General features: G+C 57.1%; 5 protein-coding genes across 5 annotated transcripts; all 5 read right to left on the minus strand.

Moving 5' to 3' along the window:
- Positions 1-1,216: 1,216 nt before the first annotated feature.
- On the minus strand, positions 1,217-2,773 carry LINJ_36_5370 (conserved hypothetical protein; the record flags this gene model as incomplete). The annotated part of the gene is made up of 1 exon (XM_001469868.1): positions 1,217-2,773. One exon carries the CDS (start codon positions 2,771-2,773, stop codon positions 1,217-1,219), a length of 1,557 nt encoding a protein of 518 aa, XP_001469905.1.
- Positions 2,774-5,421: 2,648 nt separating this feature from the next.
- On the minus strand, positions 5,422-7,299 carry LINJ_36_5380 (conserved hypothetical protein; the record flags this gene model as incomplete). Its single annotated transcript, XM_001469869.1, has 1 exon — positions 5,422-7,299. The coding sequence occupies one exon, from the start codon at positions 7,297-7,299 to the stop codon at positions 5,422-5,424; it is 1,878 nt and encodes a 625-aa protein (XP_001469906.1).
- Positions 7,300-8,094: 795 nt separating this feature from the next.
- Positions 8,095-9,792, minus strand: LINJ_36_5390 (conserved hypothetical protein; the record flags this gene model as incomplete). Its single annotated transcript, XM_001469870.1, has 1 exon — positions 8,095-9,792. The coding sequence occupies one exon, from the start codon at positions 9,790-9,792 to the stop codon at positions 8,095-8,097; it is 1,698 nt and encodes a 565-aa protein (XP_001469907.1).
- Positions 9,793-10,996: 1,204 nt separating this feature from the next.
- On the minus strand, positions 10,997-11,626 carry LINJ_36_5400 (vacuolar protein sorting-associated protein-like protein; the record flags this gene model as incomplete). The annotated part of the gene is made up of 1 exon (XM_001469871.1): positions 10,997-11,626. The coding sequence occupies one exon, from the start codon at positions 11,624-11,626 to the stop codon at positions 10,997-10,999; it is 630 nt and encodes a 209-aa protein (XP_001469908.1).
- Positions 11,627-13,268: 1,642 nt separating this feature from the next.
- On the minus strand, positions 13,269-14,867 carry LINJ_36_5410 (putative aldehyde dehydrogenase; the record flags this gene model as incomplete). The annotated part of the gene is made up of 1 exon (XM_001469872.1): positions 13,269-14,867. One exon carries the CDS (start codon positions 14,865-14,867, stop codon positions 13,269-13,271), a length of 1,599 nt encoding a protein of 532 aa, XP_001469909.1.
- Between the last annotated feature and the right edge of the window lie 207 nt (positions 14,868-15,074).

Genomic DNA, 15,074 nt, shown 5'->3' on the forward strand with positions numbered 1-15,074 from the left:
AACACCATCCACGACCGGATCGCCGACACTCGTAGCGATACATCGCTCTGGCCTCCCTGCGTTGTAGGCATTTGACCCTGTCACCACCAGATGTGGCGCGGCATTGGCAGGGACAGAGGGAGGGCTGCTGTGGCCTTCGAGTAGAGAGGGTGGGAGGAGGAGGAGGGGGGGTACTGGACCTGTGATGCTGCGCACTGAGGAGCTCCCCTCCCGTCATCAGGGAGCGCAATACAGCAAATAAAGAAGAGAGAAAAGAGGCGACCAACGAATGAACTGAGCAAACCCCGGTAACGCAACGCGTAGCGTCGTACAAGCAGCTGTGACATCCACTACGGCACAAGAGAGAGAGAGACGGGGAGAGGGGAAGAGACAGGCACACGTCAAGAGACAGAAAAACGAAACCGAGGCAGAGAACGCGACGCTAGGAAAGCCACCTGTGTATCATCCACGCATCATCGCGTAGGTAGGTGTCTGTTGTTTGTTTGTTTGTTTGGGGGGGGGGCTTTCGAGAGTAGGTTGGCGATTGTGTGCATCTCTGGCTTGTATGAAGGGGTGAGGGATGGTAGAAGGGAGTAGTGAACCCGTGAAGGCCGCCCAAGTCCCCACACACACACACGAAAAAAACAACATACACGTACATCGGCGTCCTCACCGACGTGAGCGTTACAGTCACAACAAGCCGGGGAGAGAGGACGAGAGATAAGGCGACGTGCATCGGGCTACACGAGCGAGAAAACCGAACGCACACGCGCATACACACACACACACACACATGCAGACAAAAAAAAAGAAAACGGGAAGAAGGAAAAACGGTGAAAAAGCAACGGAGCGCCCGGGTACAGGCACAGATAGAGAGACGCAGAGAGACGCCGCCACCACCGCCATCAAAGCCATCACGCGTATGCGGTGGTGAACAGTCGCAGAGAAGAGAGAGAAAGCAAAATGCAACCCGAAGGATGGTGGTGAGGCTGGGAAGTCCGGGGAGGGGAGGGGAGGGGAGTAGAAGGCCGAATGCACACAGACTGACTGGCAAAGCCGCACAGAAGCCGCTCGCACATCCCTGCTCAACAAAGTAACGGAGAAGTCTGCCCCTCCTTCTAGCAGCACCGACCAATCCCATTTCTGAGCTGATATGAGGACGTCGAAAACATCGGGAGGCCGATAGCGCCAAGAGGATCAGCAGGTACCTCACGCACCGGCGCATTTTTTTTTCCGTCTAGCTGACGCCGTGACCTTCAAGGAAGGCATCGAAGTCATCCGCGTCCTTTGATAAGTCCGCGGTCGGGGGGGCGGGAGCCGCTGCAGCCTCCGCTGCCGAGGTGGACTGTGATACTGCATGCTGGAGCGGCGCAGGCACCTCCTCCGCCCCAGCCGCGTCACCTGCCTCTGCACGCATGAGTGACGGCGCCGCAGCATTGGAACTAGTCGGTGCGGTTGTCGCGAAGTCGCCCACAGCAGGCTCCACGGCGTCGGCAGTCTCCTCAGGCGACGCCGCCGGAGGAGATCGCGCCGGCGGCGACCCCGGCTCCTCCATTGATGGCACGGGTAACTTGGGCATTGAAGGCGTAGCCTGTGGCGCAGACTGCCCGTTCCCAAACAAGTCCTCCGCCACTGGCGCAGCGGCGAGGGGCGGAGTAGACACCGGCGCCGGAGAGGTGCCCGCCATGCCCACGCTCCCGCTCGGCACCTCAGCGCGCGGTGGTGGCGGGCGTTGTTGCATCCCCGTCTCCTGAAAAGCAGAGACGCCGCTGCTGTTCTGCTCCGTGTCAACAGCGGAGCGCATTAGGGTTTGCTGCAGTGCTGGCGGCAACGCTGACGACCCTTCGGGCGTGGCGTCAGCGCGCGGCCGTGCCATCGACTTCTCAACCTTCGCCAGCACAGCCGACTGACTGTCAGAGACGGTCCGGAGTAAGTCGCGGTCCAGCTGCAGGTTCGAGGACAGTAGAATTGTGACGTAAATGTGGTCTTCACGCAGCTGCGACAAGTAGCTCTGCACAACCTCGTCATCGCGCAAACATACATTGGGATTCGTCTCGGTGTTGTTAACGTAATCAGAAAAGGTCATGCACATTTCCAGCATCGCCGACACACGCTCAGAGGTGGGGAGGTTGATTGCGATGGCGTCCACGACACTGCGCTTGTCGCGGTGATGACCATGCGAGCGTTCCCCTTGGTAGTCATGGCCAGCATCCGAGCGCTGACCTGGCTGTCGTCGATTGCGGTTGGGGGCGTGAACCTCCACCTTCATGCGTGCGTTGCGTTCCGGTTCGAGGCCCTCGAAGCAATTCGGCCCCATTTGGTTGCGGACGTCGTCGGCAAGCGTTGTGAGGATGTAGCACTCCTCGGCGGGGTGGCCGCGAAACCAGATGCTGAGGTTGAGCGTCAGCAAGAGCGCTGACTCTTTCGCTTGCATCGCGCGGCCGGTCGTCGGCTGCACGCACGCGACGGCGACCAGATCGCGCAGAAGACCCTTCTGCGTCGCCACTTCGATATGAAACCATGTTGAGCAGCTCTTGATCATCGACTCCAGCAACTGGATCGTCAGGTGCTTGACGGCGACATGAGAGTCCGCGATACGGCGCCGGATTGCTCGCACAACGTCAACGGTCGACTCGGGTTTCTTGTTCACCGTCTCACAGAGAAACTTGACGTGCTCGTAGGTTGGAATGAGGAGTTGCGGGGCGGTGCACTCCTCAACAATGTCGGCGTAAGGGTTCGGCATAAGGCGTAACGCCTTATCCTTGATCTCCTCAATGAGCGACAGTTGGACCATTGTTGGGCGGGTTGGGGGGTTGTTTGCGTTGGTGGCCGACCTCGCGAACAGAGAGGGTCCGAAAAGCACGGTCGCACAGGACGCGTATGAGGATATGAGTGTCTGCGTGTATGTTGATGCGGAACGCAACGATCTCGAACAAACGCAAACCCGAGACAAAAAAAGGCGCCTACGGTGGAATCGCAACAAATGTGAAGAAGGGAATAGGGTGGTATGGCGGGGAGGTCTTCGATGTGGGCAAGGGGGCGCCCAGTGGCGTCGAGATTGACGAGTAGGGAGATCGGTGATGGGTGCGGCAAAAGCTCCCCAAGCAACGAGACCGCGGGCGAGCTGTAATGGGCGTAAGAAAAGGGAACAGGGAGAAACGAAGTGTCAGCTATACGCGCTCTCTAATCGTGCGGTGGCGCAGTCGACCGTGGCGACAGCAAGAAAGACGTTCGAGAATGCGGCGCATCGTGAAGACACGAGGAGCGGAAACAGGACAGAAAAAAAGCGCAACAGTGGGGTTGGAGAGGGAAACGACAGTCTTGTCATGACCAGAGGTGATTGAAGAGGGACAGATGCAAATCAGTTGCGTAGTGACACAGCAGCTGTGCTCGCTGTTGGTTCGGCCAATCCCAGTAAATCTCCATTAGACAACGGCATTACCACTACCTTGCAGGGAAACACAGCGGAACATCATTCAAGTCTCGCCTTACACCTCACATGAGCCTTTAGGCCAACGGTGACACCCCGCCAGAATCGAAAAGCCCTCTATCACAGCCGAAGAAGAACAATGCAGACGACAAAAACAAGCCAGTCCGACACACCTGCTTGTGGTCCCGTCCCCCATCGAAGGACTGTGAGTCCTTTCCTTCGTCTACATACTTGAGGCAGGGGGGGCGTGTGAGGACCCACACATCACCTCTACAGAACTCTGCGTTTCGCGCTTAACGAAGGGTGTTGTTTCGAAGTGAGGATACGTTCTATTCAATGTAGTCGCACACACGCTGAAGCGCTCTCTAAAGAATGATGGCGTGGTGGCTGCGCCCAAGAAAAAACGCACGACAGTGAAGACAAAAATAGGGCTACAGGTCTGTGCGTGCGCGTTTGTGGATGTATCTTGGCCGCTTGTGAGGCAGGAAAGGGGGGAACATGGGAAGAGAGCTCGGCAAAAGAAAGGCATAAATGCTTTGTGTACGGCGTGAGGGTGAGGGCGGAGGCACCTGTGTGTTGTCACCCTCCACACATCGGCGTATCACTCCCTCTCCCTCTCTTTGTGGCTCTTCTGCGAAGAAGCCGAAGCATCGAAAGAAAGCGAAACGTGCTTGAGCCGCAACGCACAATGCGCCCCGCACGCAAGTCCGAATGTGACACACACACACACAAAAAAAAGAAAAAACGACAGGCCAAGCGAGAAACAATCAAATGCGCCTTTGTTTTCTTTTCTTGTCTGTGCGCATCTCCCCCGCTTCCTCCCCGCTAGCCCAGCACAACAGTCAAAAAGGATCCACGGCAAGGAGGAAAGCCGGAGCGGGCACTCGAAGCATACACGCACGCACACGCCCACACGCACATGCACACACGCCGACGCAGCGACGCGGTCTACTCTTAAAGCCGAGGCACAGATGAAGGAGAATGAGAGAAGAACCAGAATAAAAAAAAGACACATAGAGACGGGAGGACGCAGTGTTTGTCGAGTCCACAGAGAAGGTGTGTGCACCACCAAATCACGAAGGCATCAGCGACAGAAAAAAAAAGAAAACTTAACATGCGCTGTTGCACATTCCGCTCTCCTCGTGCGTGCGCGCGTGCGTGTGCGTGCGTGTGTGTGTGTGTGTGCCTAGATGGTTTCTGCGTAACTGAACAAAGAAAAACACACACGACCACATCTAGATGAGGATGTGGTAAGGGGGTGGGGGTGAGGGGGAGGTGAGACAAGGAGCACAGTGAGTGAAAGCTGCCGACATGGCAAGCAATCGGCACCCCATTGCACACCCGCGCACACGGAGAAGACAAAATAAAAGCGAGAACATATGCATGAATGCGTACAGGTGAGAGAGGCAGCGGTACAGGAAGCAAACCTAAAAAGAAAAGCAAGCCACGAGGACGAGGAAAGGCAAGCAACGAAAAACAAACGAAAAGGAGACACATAATGGGCGCGGCAAAGCCCCGGCATCACTACAGACACGTTGGGGGAAAAGGAGGAGAAAACAACACATCATCGCAAGAAACCTCCACGTCTACGTGTGCCGCACCTTCCATTACTGGTCTTGCGCCGGCGATTTGCCAACTCTAGCGACCAGGAGCATCAAGGAGGAGGGGCAACGGGACTAGCGGACGGCCATCAAGAATGCCGAGCGAGTGCATCTGAGCACGCTCTCCCCGTGCTCTGTTCGAATTTTCATGTCCGTACTGCTCGTGAATGCTCAACAGATGTGGCGAAACAACAGCAAAGAAAGTGAGAGACAACGCGAAACGCAAACAACAAAAAAGGGCAAGCTACCGACAATCATAATAATGAAAAAAAGCGACAACGCACTGAACGAAGGCAAGTCGACGATGCGCCTTGGGGAATGTACAGGGGACTTTGTGTGCGTGTGTGCCTGTGCACGCACAGAGACTCGTACACGCGGAGTACTCGAAGAAAGAACGTCAGAACTGCCGCACTACATGAGGTTGCACTGGCACTGCGACTTTTTCTTGTCGATCTCATCTTGCAGGCGGCGAATCTCGCTCTGTGTCTCGGATATCTCTTTCTCATACTTGGCGATCTCCTCCTCCAGCTCCGCCTTCTCCCGACTCGGCGCTGCAGCTTTATAGGCGATGTCGTATTCTGCTTGAATTGCGCGCATTCGCTCTTCGGTTTTGTCTAGCTCCCTCGCAGTGGAGCGCTCTCGCTCGATCCTTTGAATCTCGGCGTCCGCATTCTTCTTCTCATCCGACTCGCTGATGAGCATCCTCCGCTGCTCATCAGGAGAGGCAACGTTAAAGGCCTCAATGCTCTCTGTTTTCCTGTCCTCCTCCCTGTACTCGTTGAGGCGCTCCTCGTAGATGGCAGTGTTCGCCTTCTGCTTCTTCAACATGGCCTCCACTGCCTCCGCGCGCACCTTCGCGTCGTCCGCGTCGCGCATCTGCCTCTTCGACGCCGCGTCGAGGGACATCTGCATCTGTTGGAACTCCTTGATCTCTGCCCGCTTCTTGTTCAGCTCCGCGTTCATCTGCTTGCGCGCACGGTTCGAGCGTTCGGCCTCCATGTTTCGGCCGATCGTCGCCAGCTTTACCTGTTTGTGCGACTCAGTGATTTCGTTCGTCGTCTTGTTATAGTTAGCCTCCTGCTTCATCAACTCCACCTCCCGCACGTTCAGCTCGTTCTGCACGACCGACAGCGCCTCATGCGTCTTTCTCTCCTCCACCTGCAGGTCCTTTACCTCGTCCGCCAGCCGGCGCATCTCCACGAAGCTCTCATCGTGGAGCAGCTGCGGGTTGCCCTTCAGCTTCTTCACCTTCACGCTAAACTGAAGCGTGTTGATGTCTTCTCGCATATGCTCGTAATACGGGCTGACGCACGAGATCATGTTCAGATGGAAGCCCTGCTGCAGCAGCGATGGGAACAGCTTCGTGAAGGCACTCTCGCGTACCGGCACCTTCGCCAGCGGATTCTCCCCGCTGTCGTGCTCCACGGCGACATCGATGCAGCGCTGGAAGGCGGACGGCATGTTGCGCAGGAGCACAAACAGCACCTGCACGCGACGTGACTTGCTCACGGACTGGTTCACGTTCTCCGGATCCTCAAACTCGAACGTTTCTGTGAAGCGGAAGGAGACGGTGTGTGTGCTGTTCCGCTTTTCCACAATGCGGTAGAGCTGCTGAATCACCTTTAGCAGCTCCGGCGTGCTATCTGCATCGACGCTGTTGACACCCACCAGCCGCGGCCCGCTGGGGGTCGATAGCAGCTTCAGTGAATCTGCGGAAGTCTGGATGCTGCCGCCGTGCCGGCCCGTGGCGAGGAGGTCAACGTAGGTCTCACCGGAGATGTCCACCGCCTCCAGTTCCACGCTGAGGGAGCTGTTGGTTTGCGCGTTCATTTTGAAGGAGGAAATGATGTCCTCAGCAAAGCGGGGCAAAATGCCGCGGTGGGCGCCTTCGGCCTCGCCGCCATAGAGGGTGTAGAAGCGGCCGCTACTGCTGGCACCGGCGACGCAGAAGGCGGTATTGTAGCCCTCCACGATCGCCGGTATCATCGGCGCCACGACACGATTGTAAACATCCTGCTGTGTGGCGGGCCTCTTCTTATTCGAAGACTTCAACGCCTCCTCTCCGGGCTCCTGAAATGACCAGAGCACCTCGCTGACCGCGAATACGGCGTTGCGGCGCACCTCAAAGTAGTTTTGAGGGTCGAGGACAGAGATGATGTTATTGCCGTCCCATTGGAGGATGCCGCGGGGGATGGCGCTGTCCTCGGGGCACACCTTCGCCTCAGACGCCGTGAAGGGGCGCACGCGCACGAAGCTGCGGCACGTGCTGGACTTCAGACTCATCGTCATGGCTCCGTTAAACGCAAAGGAGGAAGAAGATTAGAGAGAAGCGCGGGAGAAAAAAAAAACACACACACAGGCAATGCAAAGCAGTCGAAACCCACTACGGTTGTCGGGTGAGCGACGCGATATCACTGCAAGCGTTTGCACGCGTATATATAAATATATGTATGCAGGTGTTTGTTGTATGCGAGAAGAAGGCGATGGCAACGTGCACCGTGTACGGGCAACGGAGGGAGGGAAGGGGATGCGGTAGAGTCGCGGCGCGGATATCCTGTCCGTGGCGGATCGGCGGTTGAAGAAATCGCCCCACTCGGCATTAAGGAGACGAAGGAGAGAAAGAGGCACATAGAGGACGAAAAGATGAGACGTATGCAATATGGCATTCTGCACAGTTCCTCAAGGGCCAATGCGCACCAATAGAAACAGCTGCAGCCGTTTGCCTTGTTGCGCGTGTGGTGGTTCGTGAATGAAGTGAGCTGCCGACGCGCACACACATGCACATGGAGGGACACAGTGCTTCCAACAAGGGGACCCAAAAGGGTCAAGGAAGCAGCGAGAGACCCGCACCTGCAACAGCAAGAACAACAAAAAAGCGAACATGCCCGTGCCCTCTCCCACTTCCGCCCTCCCGAAAAAGAGGAGATACACATCTGGCACGTCATACCTCCTGTCAAAACCGTACTTCGCATCAGCCTTACGTGCCTGCGTTGTAGTTTAAGCGGTCGTGCACGTTGGAGAAACTGAAAAGTAGCACACAGAAGACAACAGTAAGAGCGCACAAAAAAAAAAGGGGGTGCTACCTTAGTAGTCCACGCGCGCACGCTTCTGAGCCGCCCGCTCCTCTTCAAGCGCAGCTCGTAGAGGCGCCGTCATTTCGGGCAGCCCCATCGCCACGTACAAGTTCACCGCACTCTTCAGCGCCTCGACTCCTTGATTGAGCGGGAACAATCGTTGGGTGTGCCAGCGCAACTCCTCGTCCTTCTGAAACCGCTCCATGATACCCGACATGCCAATCTCCTCCGCCACTCCTTTGAAGAGATACTGGATTATGAGACGCTGCGATTCACTGTTCTCGACTATATCGAGACAGCTCAGGCAGCGGCTCCAGTACACCGAGTTGGTGCGGAGCAGATGGCTGTACACCTTGCATGTGTACTCGATCTGCTTCAACGTTAGCTCGCTCGCGCTCTCGTAGCGCGCGTGGAACGCCTCCACAAAGAAGGCCTGAAAACGGGCGTTGCTCTTGCACAGTCGCTCCGCTGCCATACTGTACATTTTGCGGTAGGCTCGCTCTTCGCAGCAGCCCTCAATCACCATGAAGCAGATGGTCCGCTCCGTCTGCGGCTGCATCTGTCTCAGAATCTTGTGTACCGCCTCATCGGCGCGGATGCTGCTACGCATCGCCAGGTACACCTCACGCCGGAGCTTGCGCTCCTCGGCGTCTATGAGGGTCTTGGATGCATCCAGCTCCGCACTCGTGGGCAACGAAGCGGCCTCGGATGCAGCCGCACCTGCCCCAGCAGATGGGCCATCGGCGGCCTCCTCGCCGTCCTCACCGCCTCCCTTCTCATCCTCATCCCCCTCGGCGTCTGCGACCTGCTGCAGCAGCTCCACCTCCCAGTCTTCGCCGAGAATAGCCTTGCGCACCGCTTCGTACTGCTCCTCGTGAGTGTCGTACTCGGCATCGAACGCGTACCGGTCCAGCGTATCCTCCGTCGGGTACTTCTCGTCCAGGTCCATCTCATGCTTCTGCTGCATCTCCAGGTCAAAGAGAACGAGGTAGTCCGGAATCGCCTCCTCCCTTTCCTTGCGCCGCTCCCACTCCTGCACCTCCTTCAGGCACGACTCGAGCACCGCCTGGGAGCGGGTGGACAGCCGCAGCTCCTCGTCATCCATGGCCAACAAATCTCGAAAGGGTGTTAGGATTTGCTCGTGGAAGGACCGTCGCTCGTTAAGCGACATCACCTTAAACGTCTCCCTGAACAGCTTCGCCGCTTGATCAATGTCCTCGTCGCTCCGCTTCTCCGACGTTAGGTGCTTCAGTAAAAGCTGATAGATGATGTCCACCTCGACAACGTTTAGCAGGAAGAGCCACCCCAGGTAGCGACTTGCGTTCTCGACGCAGCGCCAGTCTTTGCGCAGGTAGGCACGATTCCACTGCACCACAAGGCGCCTGCAGAGCAGCTCAACCACCGTCGGAAGATCTTTGTTGATGCGGCTGGTCAAAGCGGCCAGCACCGGCGTAAGATCCGGATCCACCTGCTGCGTGCGCATCATACTACGGGCAAACAAGCCACGGCCGCGGATGAGGTTTTCACGGAGGAGTTCCACGGCTGACTGTTGCAGGTTGTCTTTGTTCACCCTGTTCACCACGCCGGTGATGCTGCGGCTTAGCGCGCGCCATGCCTCTTGCTGAAACGCCACCGAGCCGGTAGAGGTCAGGTCGTCGGAGGACGAGGCCACTGCTTCACGTCGGTGAGGAGGAACGTAGCGAGACATGGGAAAGCGACGCGAAAGCCGTCTGAGGCGGCTGTGTGCGTGAAGAAGCTGATCTGCTCGAAGCAGCAGAACCAAGGATGGGCTATGCGAAACCGAAAAAAAAATGCAAAATGCGCACCGAGTGCCTCACGAGTTGCCGCAAATCCTCCGTCGTGCGCGCTGCCCCTTTTGAGCTCTATGGGCACTTGGGTGTTGATGTCTCCGTCAGTGCGCTTGCTCGAATGTGGCCGGGGGGTGGCTTGCATCACCAGAATAAGAGTGAGTGAGTGTGCCGGTAAGCCAGCTCCGGCGAGAGACGAGAGGTAGAGGAGAGGGAGAGAAAGAGATCAGAGCATTGACGATTAAGGTGCGGAGAGGCGCACAGCGAGTGAGGGACGGAGCAGGAAAACACTCTGGAAGCACACATTAGTGTGCGCCAAAATGGAAAAATGGGATGGTGTAACGAATCCGCAACGGTGTTCCGTACTCTTCAGACGAGGACCGAGGTGACGCGCGCACGCTGCAGAAGTACGACTTCGAAAAACAGCAGAAAATAAGGGGCAGGGAACGAAAACGGTGTCCCTCGTTTCGAGAGAGACACAGCTGGCAGTCAAGGCGCAGGGAGATACTTCCGTCCACGCCAGGTCTCACACCGCAGGAAACGGTTTCGCTTTCCCCATGTGCATGCAGGCATGCATGCTCACTCCCGAGCCCCCATCATGTTTCTGCGCGTGTGTATCTCTTTTTTCGTCCGTGTGCGGATGGATATACGTCTTGCCTGTCATAGAAAAAAAATTCGAAAAGATAGAGGGTATCGAGAGGCATAGGAGACAACAGGACTAAGAAGGTGCCACGATGTGGTGGGACCGAGAAGAACTGCAAGTCGATCGGCCACAATGAGCGGAGACAGAGGCACGCTAATCACAGAGAAAGGGGCACCAACACGCGCCCAGATGGTGGCCTCCGCTGCCATCGCTATCACTGCCTCCAGCAGCCGTCTGCATAGGAGGATGACAATCACGCGCAAACTCAGCTTGGCAACTATTCCACATACAGAGGCACCACGGAGTGAGAACAACGATAACAGCGCACCCGAACTGTTGGAGGCCCGTCTGTATCTCAACACAGCATCAGCAGAGCGGAGAGAGAGAGCGCGAGAGACGTCAATCGTCCACTCCGCGCATGTGCAGAAGTCCAAGGCAAACGAAAGCCCCCCTCTCTCTTCCTACCTTCGCGTGGACAGCGTCGGATCACTCTCCAAGAACGCCTTAAAGCAGGCATACCCGCGATCTAGGTCGTAGGCGAAGTCACGCGCCGCGGACTCGTCCAACATGTCCGCGGCGCTCATGCTGTCCAGACGTCGCTGCCAATTCTGCAGGCGCACGCAGAACTCCTCCTTGCTCAGGCCCAGCTTTCGCAAGACTTGCAGAAGGTCGCCGAGAGGTGGGTTAAGAACATCGACGGAGGTCTGCTGGAGGCGCAGAGAGTCAAGCAAGGTGATGAAGTGGTCGCTACACTCCACCGACTGACGCGCGAGAAAGCGAGCGTTGTTTTCATTCGGGCTGCTCATCGGACCGTCCCGGATCGTCGCCCGTGCCGCCAGAAAGCGCGCGCAGTACTTGTCAAAGAAGTCATCGATCGTCGTGAAGTACGGGTTGCGTGCGCCCTGCAGGTGCGCTACGGTATTCTTGTACTTCTCCAGAAGCCTACGAACTGTGGTGTCGTACTGGTCTTGATTGATCAGGTCTCGGCGGTTGGCCTTCTCGATCTGCTCGATGGCAACGATGACGGCAAAAAGATCGGCGAGGTAGTCGATATGCTGCCGATCCTCAGGCGGAATTTCAATCGACGCCATCTCGTATCTTCTTACCGGCTATATGGAACAGGCAGGTAAGTGGATGTCAGAAACAAATATGCATATATGTGTATGCGTGCACGCGTAAGAAAACACGCAGCGGCTTGTGCTGTTGCAGCGGCTGGCGCTTGTGAGCGCTTCGAGTGGCGCAGGTGAGGTAGGCAAACAAAAAAAAAAACGTGCACACAAACACTCGGCGATGAAACGAGGGGGCAAGCTGACAAAAGAACGTTTCCCGAAACGGCGCAATGCTCACTCCTAAGCGCACCAGCACACGCGTTCGCACATGCCACGTAATTCGAACAAGAACAAAAAAAAACAGAAAGAGGGAAGAGGGAAGAGAAAAAGACGAGATGCGAAGTCAGACTGGAGGTGCAGTACGACGGATAGATTTGCACGAGCCACCGCATACGTGCTATATCATGGCAACACCGATAGAACACCGCAAGCACAAGACACACCGTCCCCCCCCCCAAGCACACACACACACCAGTGCATCTGGTCGATTGCCCTTATCACCGAGATATTCTATGCTGCCAGAAAACCTAGAAAAAAGAAGGGTGCGTCCCATCTCTGCTTGTGTGGCTTTCCACGATCCACTGATCACCAGTCGTCCTTTTGGCATCCTGTTGCCGCTGCATCCAGAGGAATACCTCAACAGAGCCTCTTTTGTGATTCGCTGAGAAAACGGCAGTCAAGCCCACGCACTGTCTTCTTTCCCGTGTCGCCTTCGCTTCGGTGAGAGATGTAGAGCGACAGCAGCACCCATTGTCAACGAGAGAGCCATCGATATGCATATCGCGGCTTGCGCACCGCATGAAAGCAAAGCAAGCAGCACACTTTTCAGCATGAGCAATAATTTTTTTTTTTGGCTGCTAGCCTGTCCATCCGACCACGAGCACGTCCGCAACAGTGTATACACGCCTCCGCAACCACAGCGCCCCAACCCTCTGGCCGCACGGCGGCGACATCTCCTGGTCGCCGAGAACGAGCCGCCCTGCGGGGTAGCAGAGGTGGTGGTGGTGGTGAGCCAGGCGCGTGCCGAATGAGCTCGAGGAACAAGTCGGCCAGCCTCCGGTGAGAGCCCTTCAGAGCCTCTGCAACCCGGCCGTATGCCATGCTTCCGGCACCCGTGCCCTCATATCAGCCCACCGCGTCGGAATCCCAGAGGCTCCGTACGCCTCGAACAAATGCGTTGTGGAGTTGATCGGTGTGCCTCTTGTTCTCCAATACGCACTGAATCCTCGACATGATTCCTGGCAAGCTGGCACAGCCGTGCTCATGACAGCAAGCCTCCTCCGCACAGCGTCCGCCAAGCCCCGCCAGCGTACACCAAGAGACCGCCAGGCACACCTGAGGGCAGGCGGCAGGCTTTTTTGGCTTCCCCAGAAAGCGTAGGCAGTGGGTCCGGATACCGCGCGCTTATGTGGCCTGGTTCATCAGGGAAAGAGAATGAAATCGAAGAGCAAGAAAAAAAAAGGAAGGCAGTCCACCCCAAACCTGCACGTGTGCGGTGTTCGGGTCGCTGCCGATGACTCATAACAACCGTCCTGCCGAGCGGTCTCGGTGTGTGTCTGTTTACGTTCTTTCCTGATCCGTCACGCCTTTCATGGTAGAGTGTGCGTGCGTGCTGCGGGGCTGTTCATTTCGGCGTGCTCTTTATCTCCCATGGATGGAACATATACCTGCAGTGCGTGATGATGTACCACAGGCTCGACAGCATCTTGCAGATGCTCGTGGGGGCAACAAAGGACAGCACGTTGCGGAGCATCGCGTCTGTTTCGCGAGTGAACGGGTACCACCAGAGATTGCGGGGCAGCAAGCCGGAGGGCATCAGATCCGAGTTGATGCACTTTGCATTCACCATCTCCTTCAACCCCAGGTAGCCGTGCGTACGGCCGATTCCGCTCTCCTTCCACCCACCCCACGGCGCTTCCGACATTCCGTGAGAGTAGAGGTGATCGTTGATGGTGACTACGCCGCTCTCCAGCCGCATCGCCACCTCCTTGGCATGTTTCATATTGCGAGAGTGCACACTGCTCGTGAGGGCCATGGTGCAGTCGTTCGCCATCTGGATGCCCTCCTCCTCCGTCTTGAAGGGTACCACGGGGAGGATCGGGCCGAAGGTCTCTTCCTTCATGATTCTCATCGATGGCGTGCAGCCGCTGAGGACCGTGGCTGGGTAGAAGAGACCGTCCTTGGGGCAGTTCGCGCTAGGGCGGCTCTGCGCCTCAATCGTGGCACCCTGCGCCAGCGCCTCTTTCACCTGCGCAGCAATCGTTTCGTACTGACCCTTGGTTGTGAGGCAACCTATGTCCACATCAAAGGCGCCGGTGTCCGGGCCATGGCGCAGCGCCTCTGTCTTTGCCTTCAGCTGGGCAAGGAACTCGGGGTAGATGGACTCATCCACGTAGATGCGCTCCACGCCGCCGCAGCTCTGGCCGGCGTTCTGATAGCCACCCCAGCAAGCACAGTTTACGGCACGCTCAATCGAGGCGTCCTTGAGTACCAACATCGGGTCGTTGCCGCCGAGCTCCAGGGACACCGGGGTCAGCGTCTTGGCCGCCTCGGCCATGAGCTTCTTGCCAACGCCGACGCTGCCAGTAAAGAAGAGCTTGTTGATACCAGCCTCCAGCAGCGCCCGGCCGGCCTCGGCGCCGCTGACGATGAGATGCTGAAACAGTCCCACCGGCAACTCCGCCGCCTGCACCACTTCTTCAATGAAGCAGCCGACAGGAGTGGAGTTCGTAGCCACCTTCAGCAGTACCGCATTGCCGGCCATCAGCCCCATCAGTACCTCACCGAACGGGATGGAGAAGGGGTAGTTCCACGGAGAGATGATGCCGACAACGCCCACCGGCTCGTAGTGGATTGTGTTCGACTTGTTAGAGAATAAAATGGAGCCGACCGGCAGCTTTTGCGGTGCCAGCACCCTCTTGGTGTTCTTGGCATACCAGTCGCACGCCAGAACTCCTGAGAGCACCTCCGTCGCGAGCGCATCCTGGCGAGTCTTACCGCTGCAAGACACGATCACGTCGGTCGCGCGCTCGGCGTTGGCGGCGAGGAAGGCTTTCATCCTTTTCAGGTGCACTGCTCGCTGGTCGTACGTGAGCTGAGCCCACGCTTTCTGCGCCACCCGTGCGTTCTCGACAGCCTTTGCAATATCGGATGCCTGTTGCTGCATGTACTTGCCCACTACCGCACCCGTGGCCGGGTTCTTGACCTCGAAGTACTGCGTCATCCTTTTCCTTTGTCTTTTTCTTGTGCTGTGGGCTAGTATTCGCAGTCGATGAGCCCGTCACTACAGCGACACACGAGCGGCGTTGACGCCAAGACGTTGGTCGCTTGTTTGTCTTGCTTGTGTGTTTTCGAGTTTGTTGCCGATTCCGCCCCCTCGTCAACGTGCTTCAAGCGTTTCTTTGTGGTGTGCCCGAGTGTGTGTGTGTGT

This window comes from Leishmania infantum, chromosome 36 (assembly GCF_000002875.2).
Source record: "Leishmania infantum JPCM5 genome chromosome 36".
In the NCBI taxonomy this organism is placed as follows: Eukaryota; Euglenozoa; class Kinetoplastea; order Trypanosomatida; family Trypanosomatidae; genus Leishmania; species Leishmania infantum.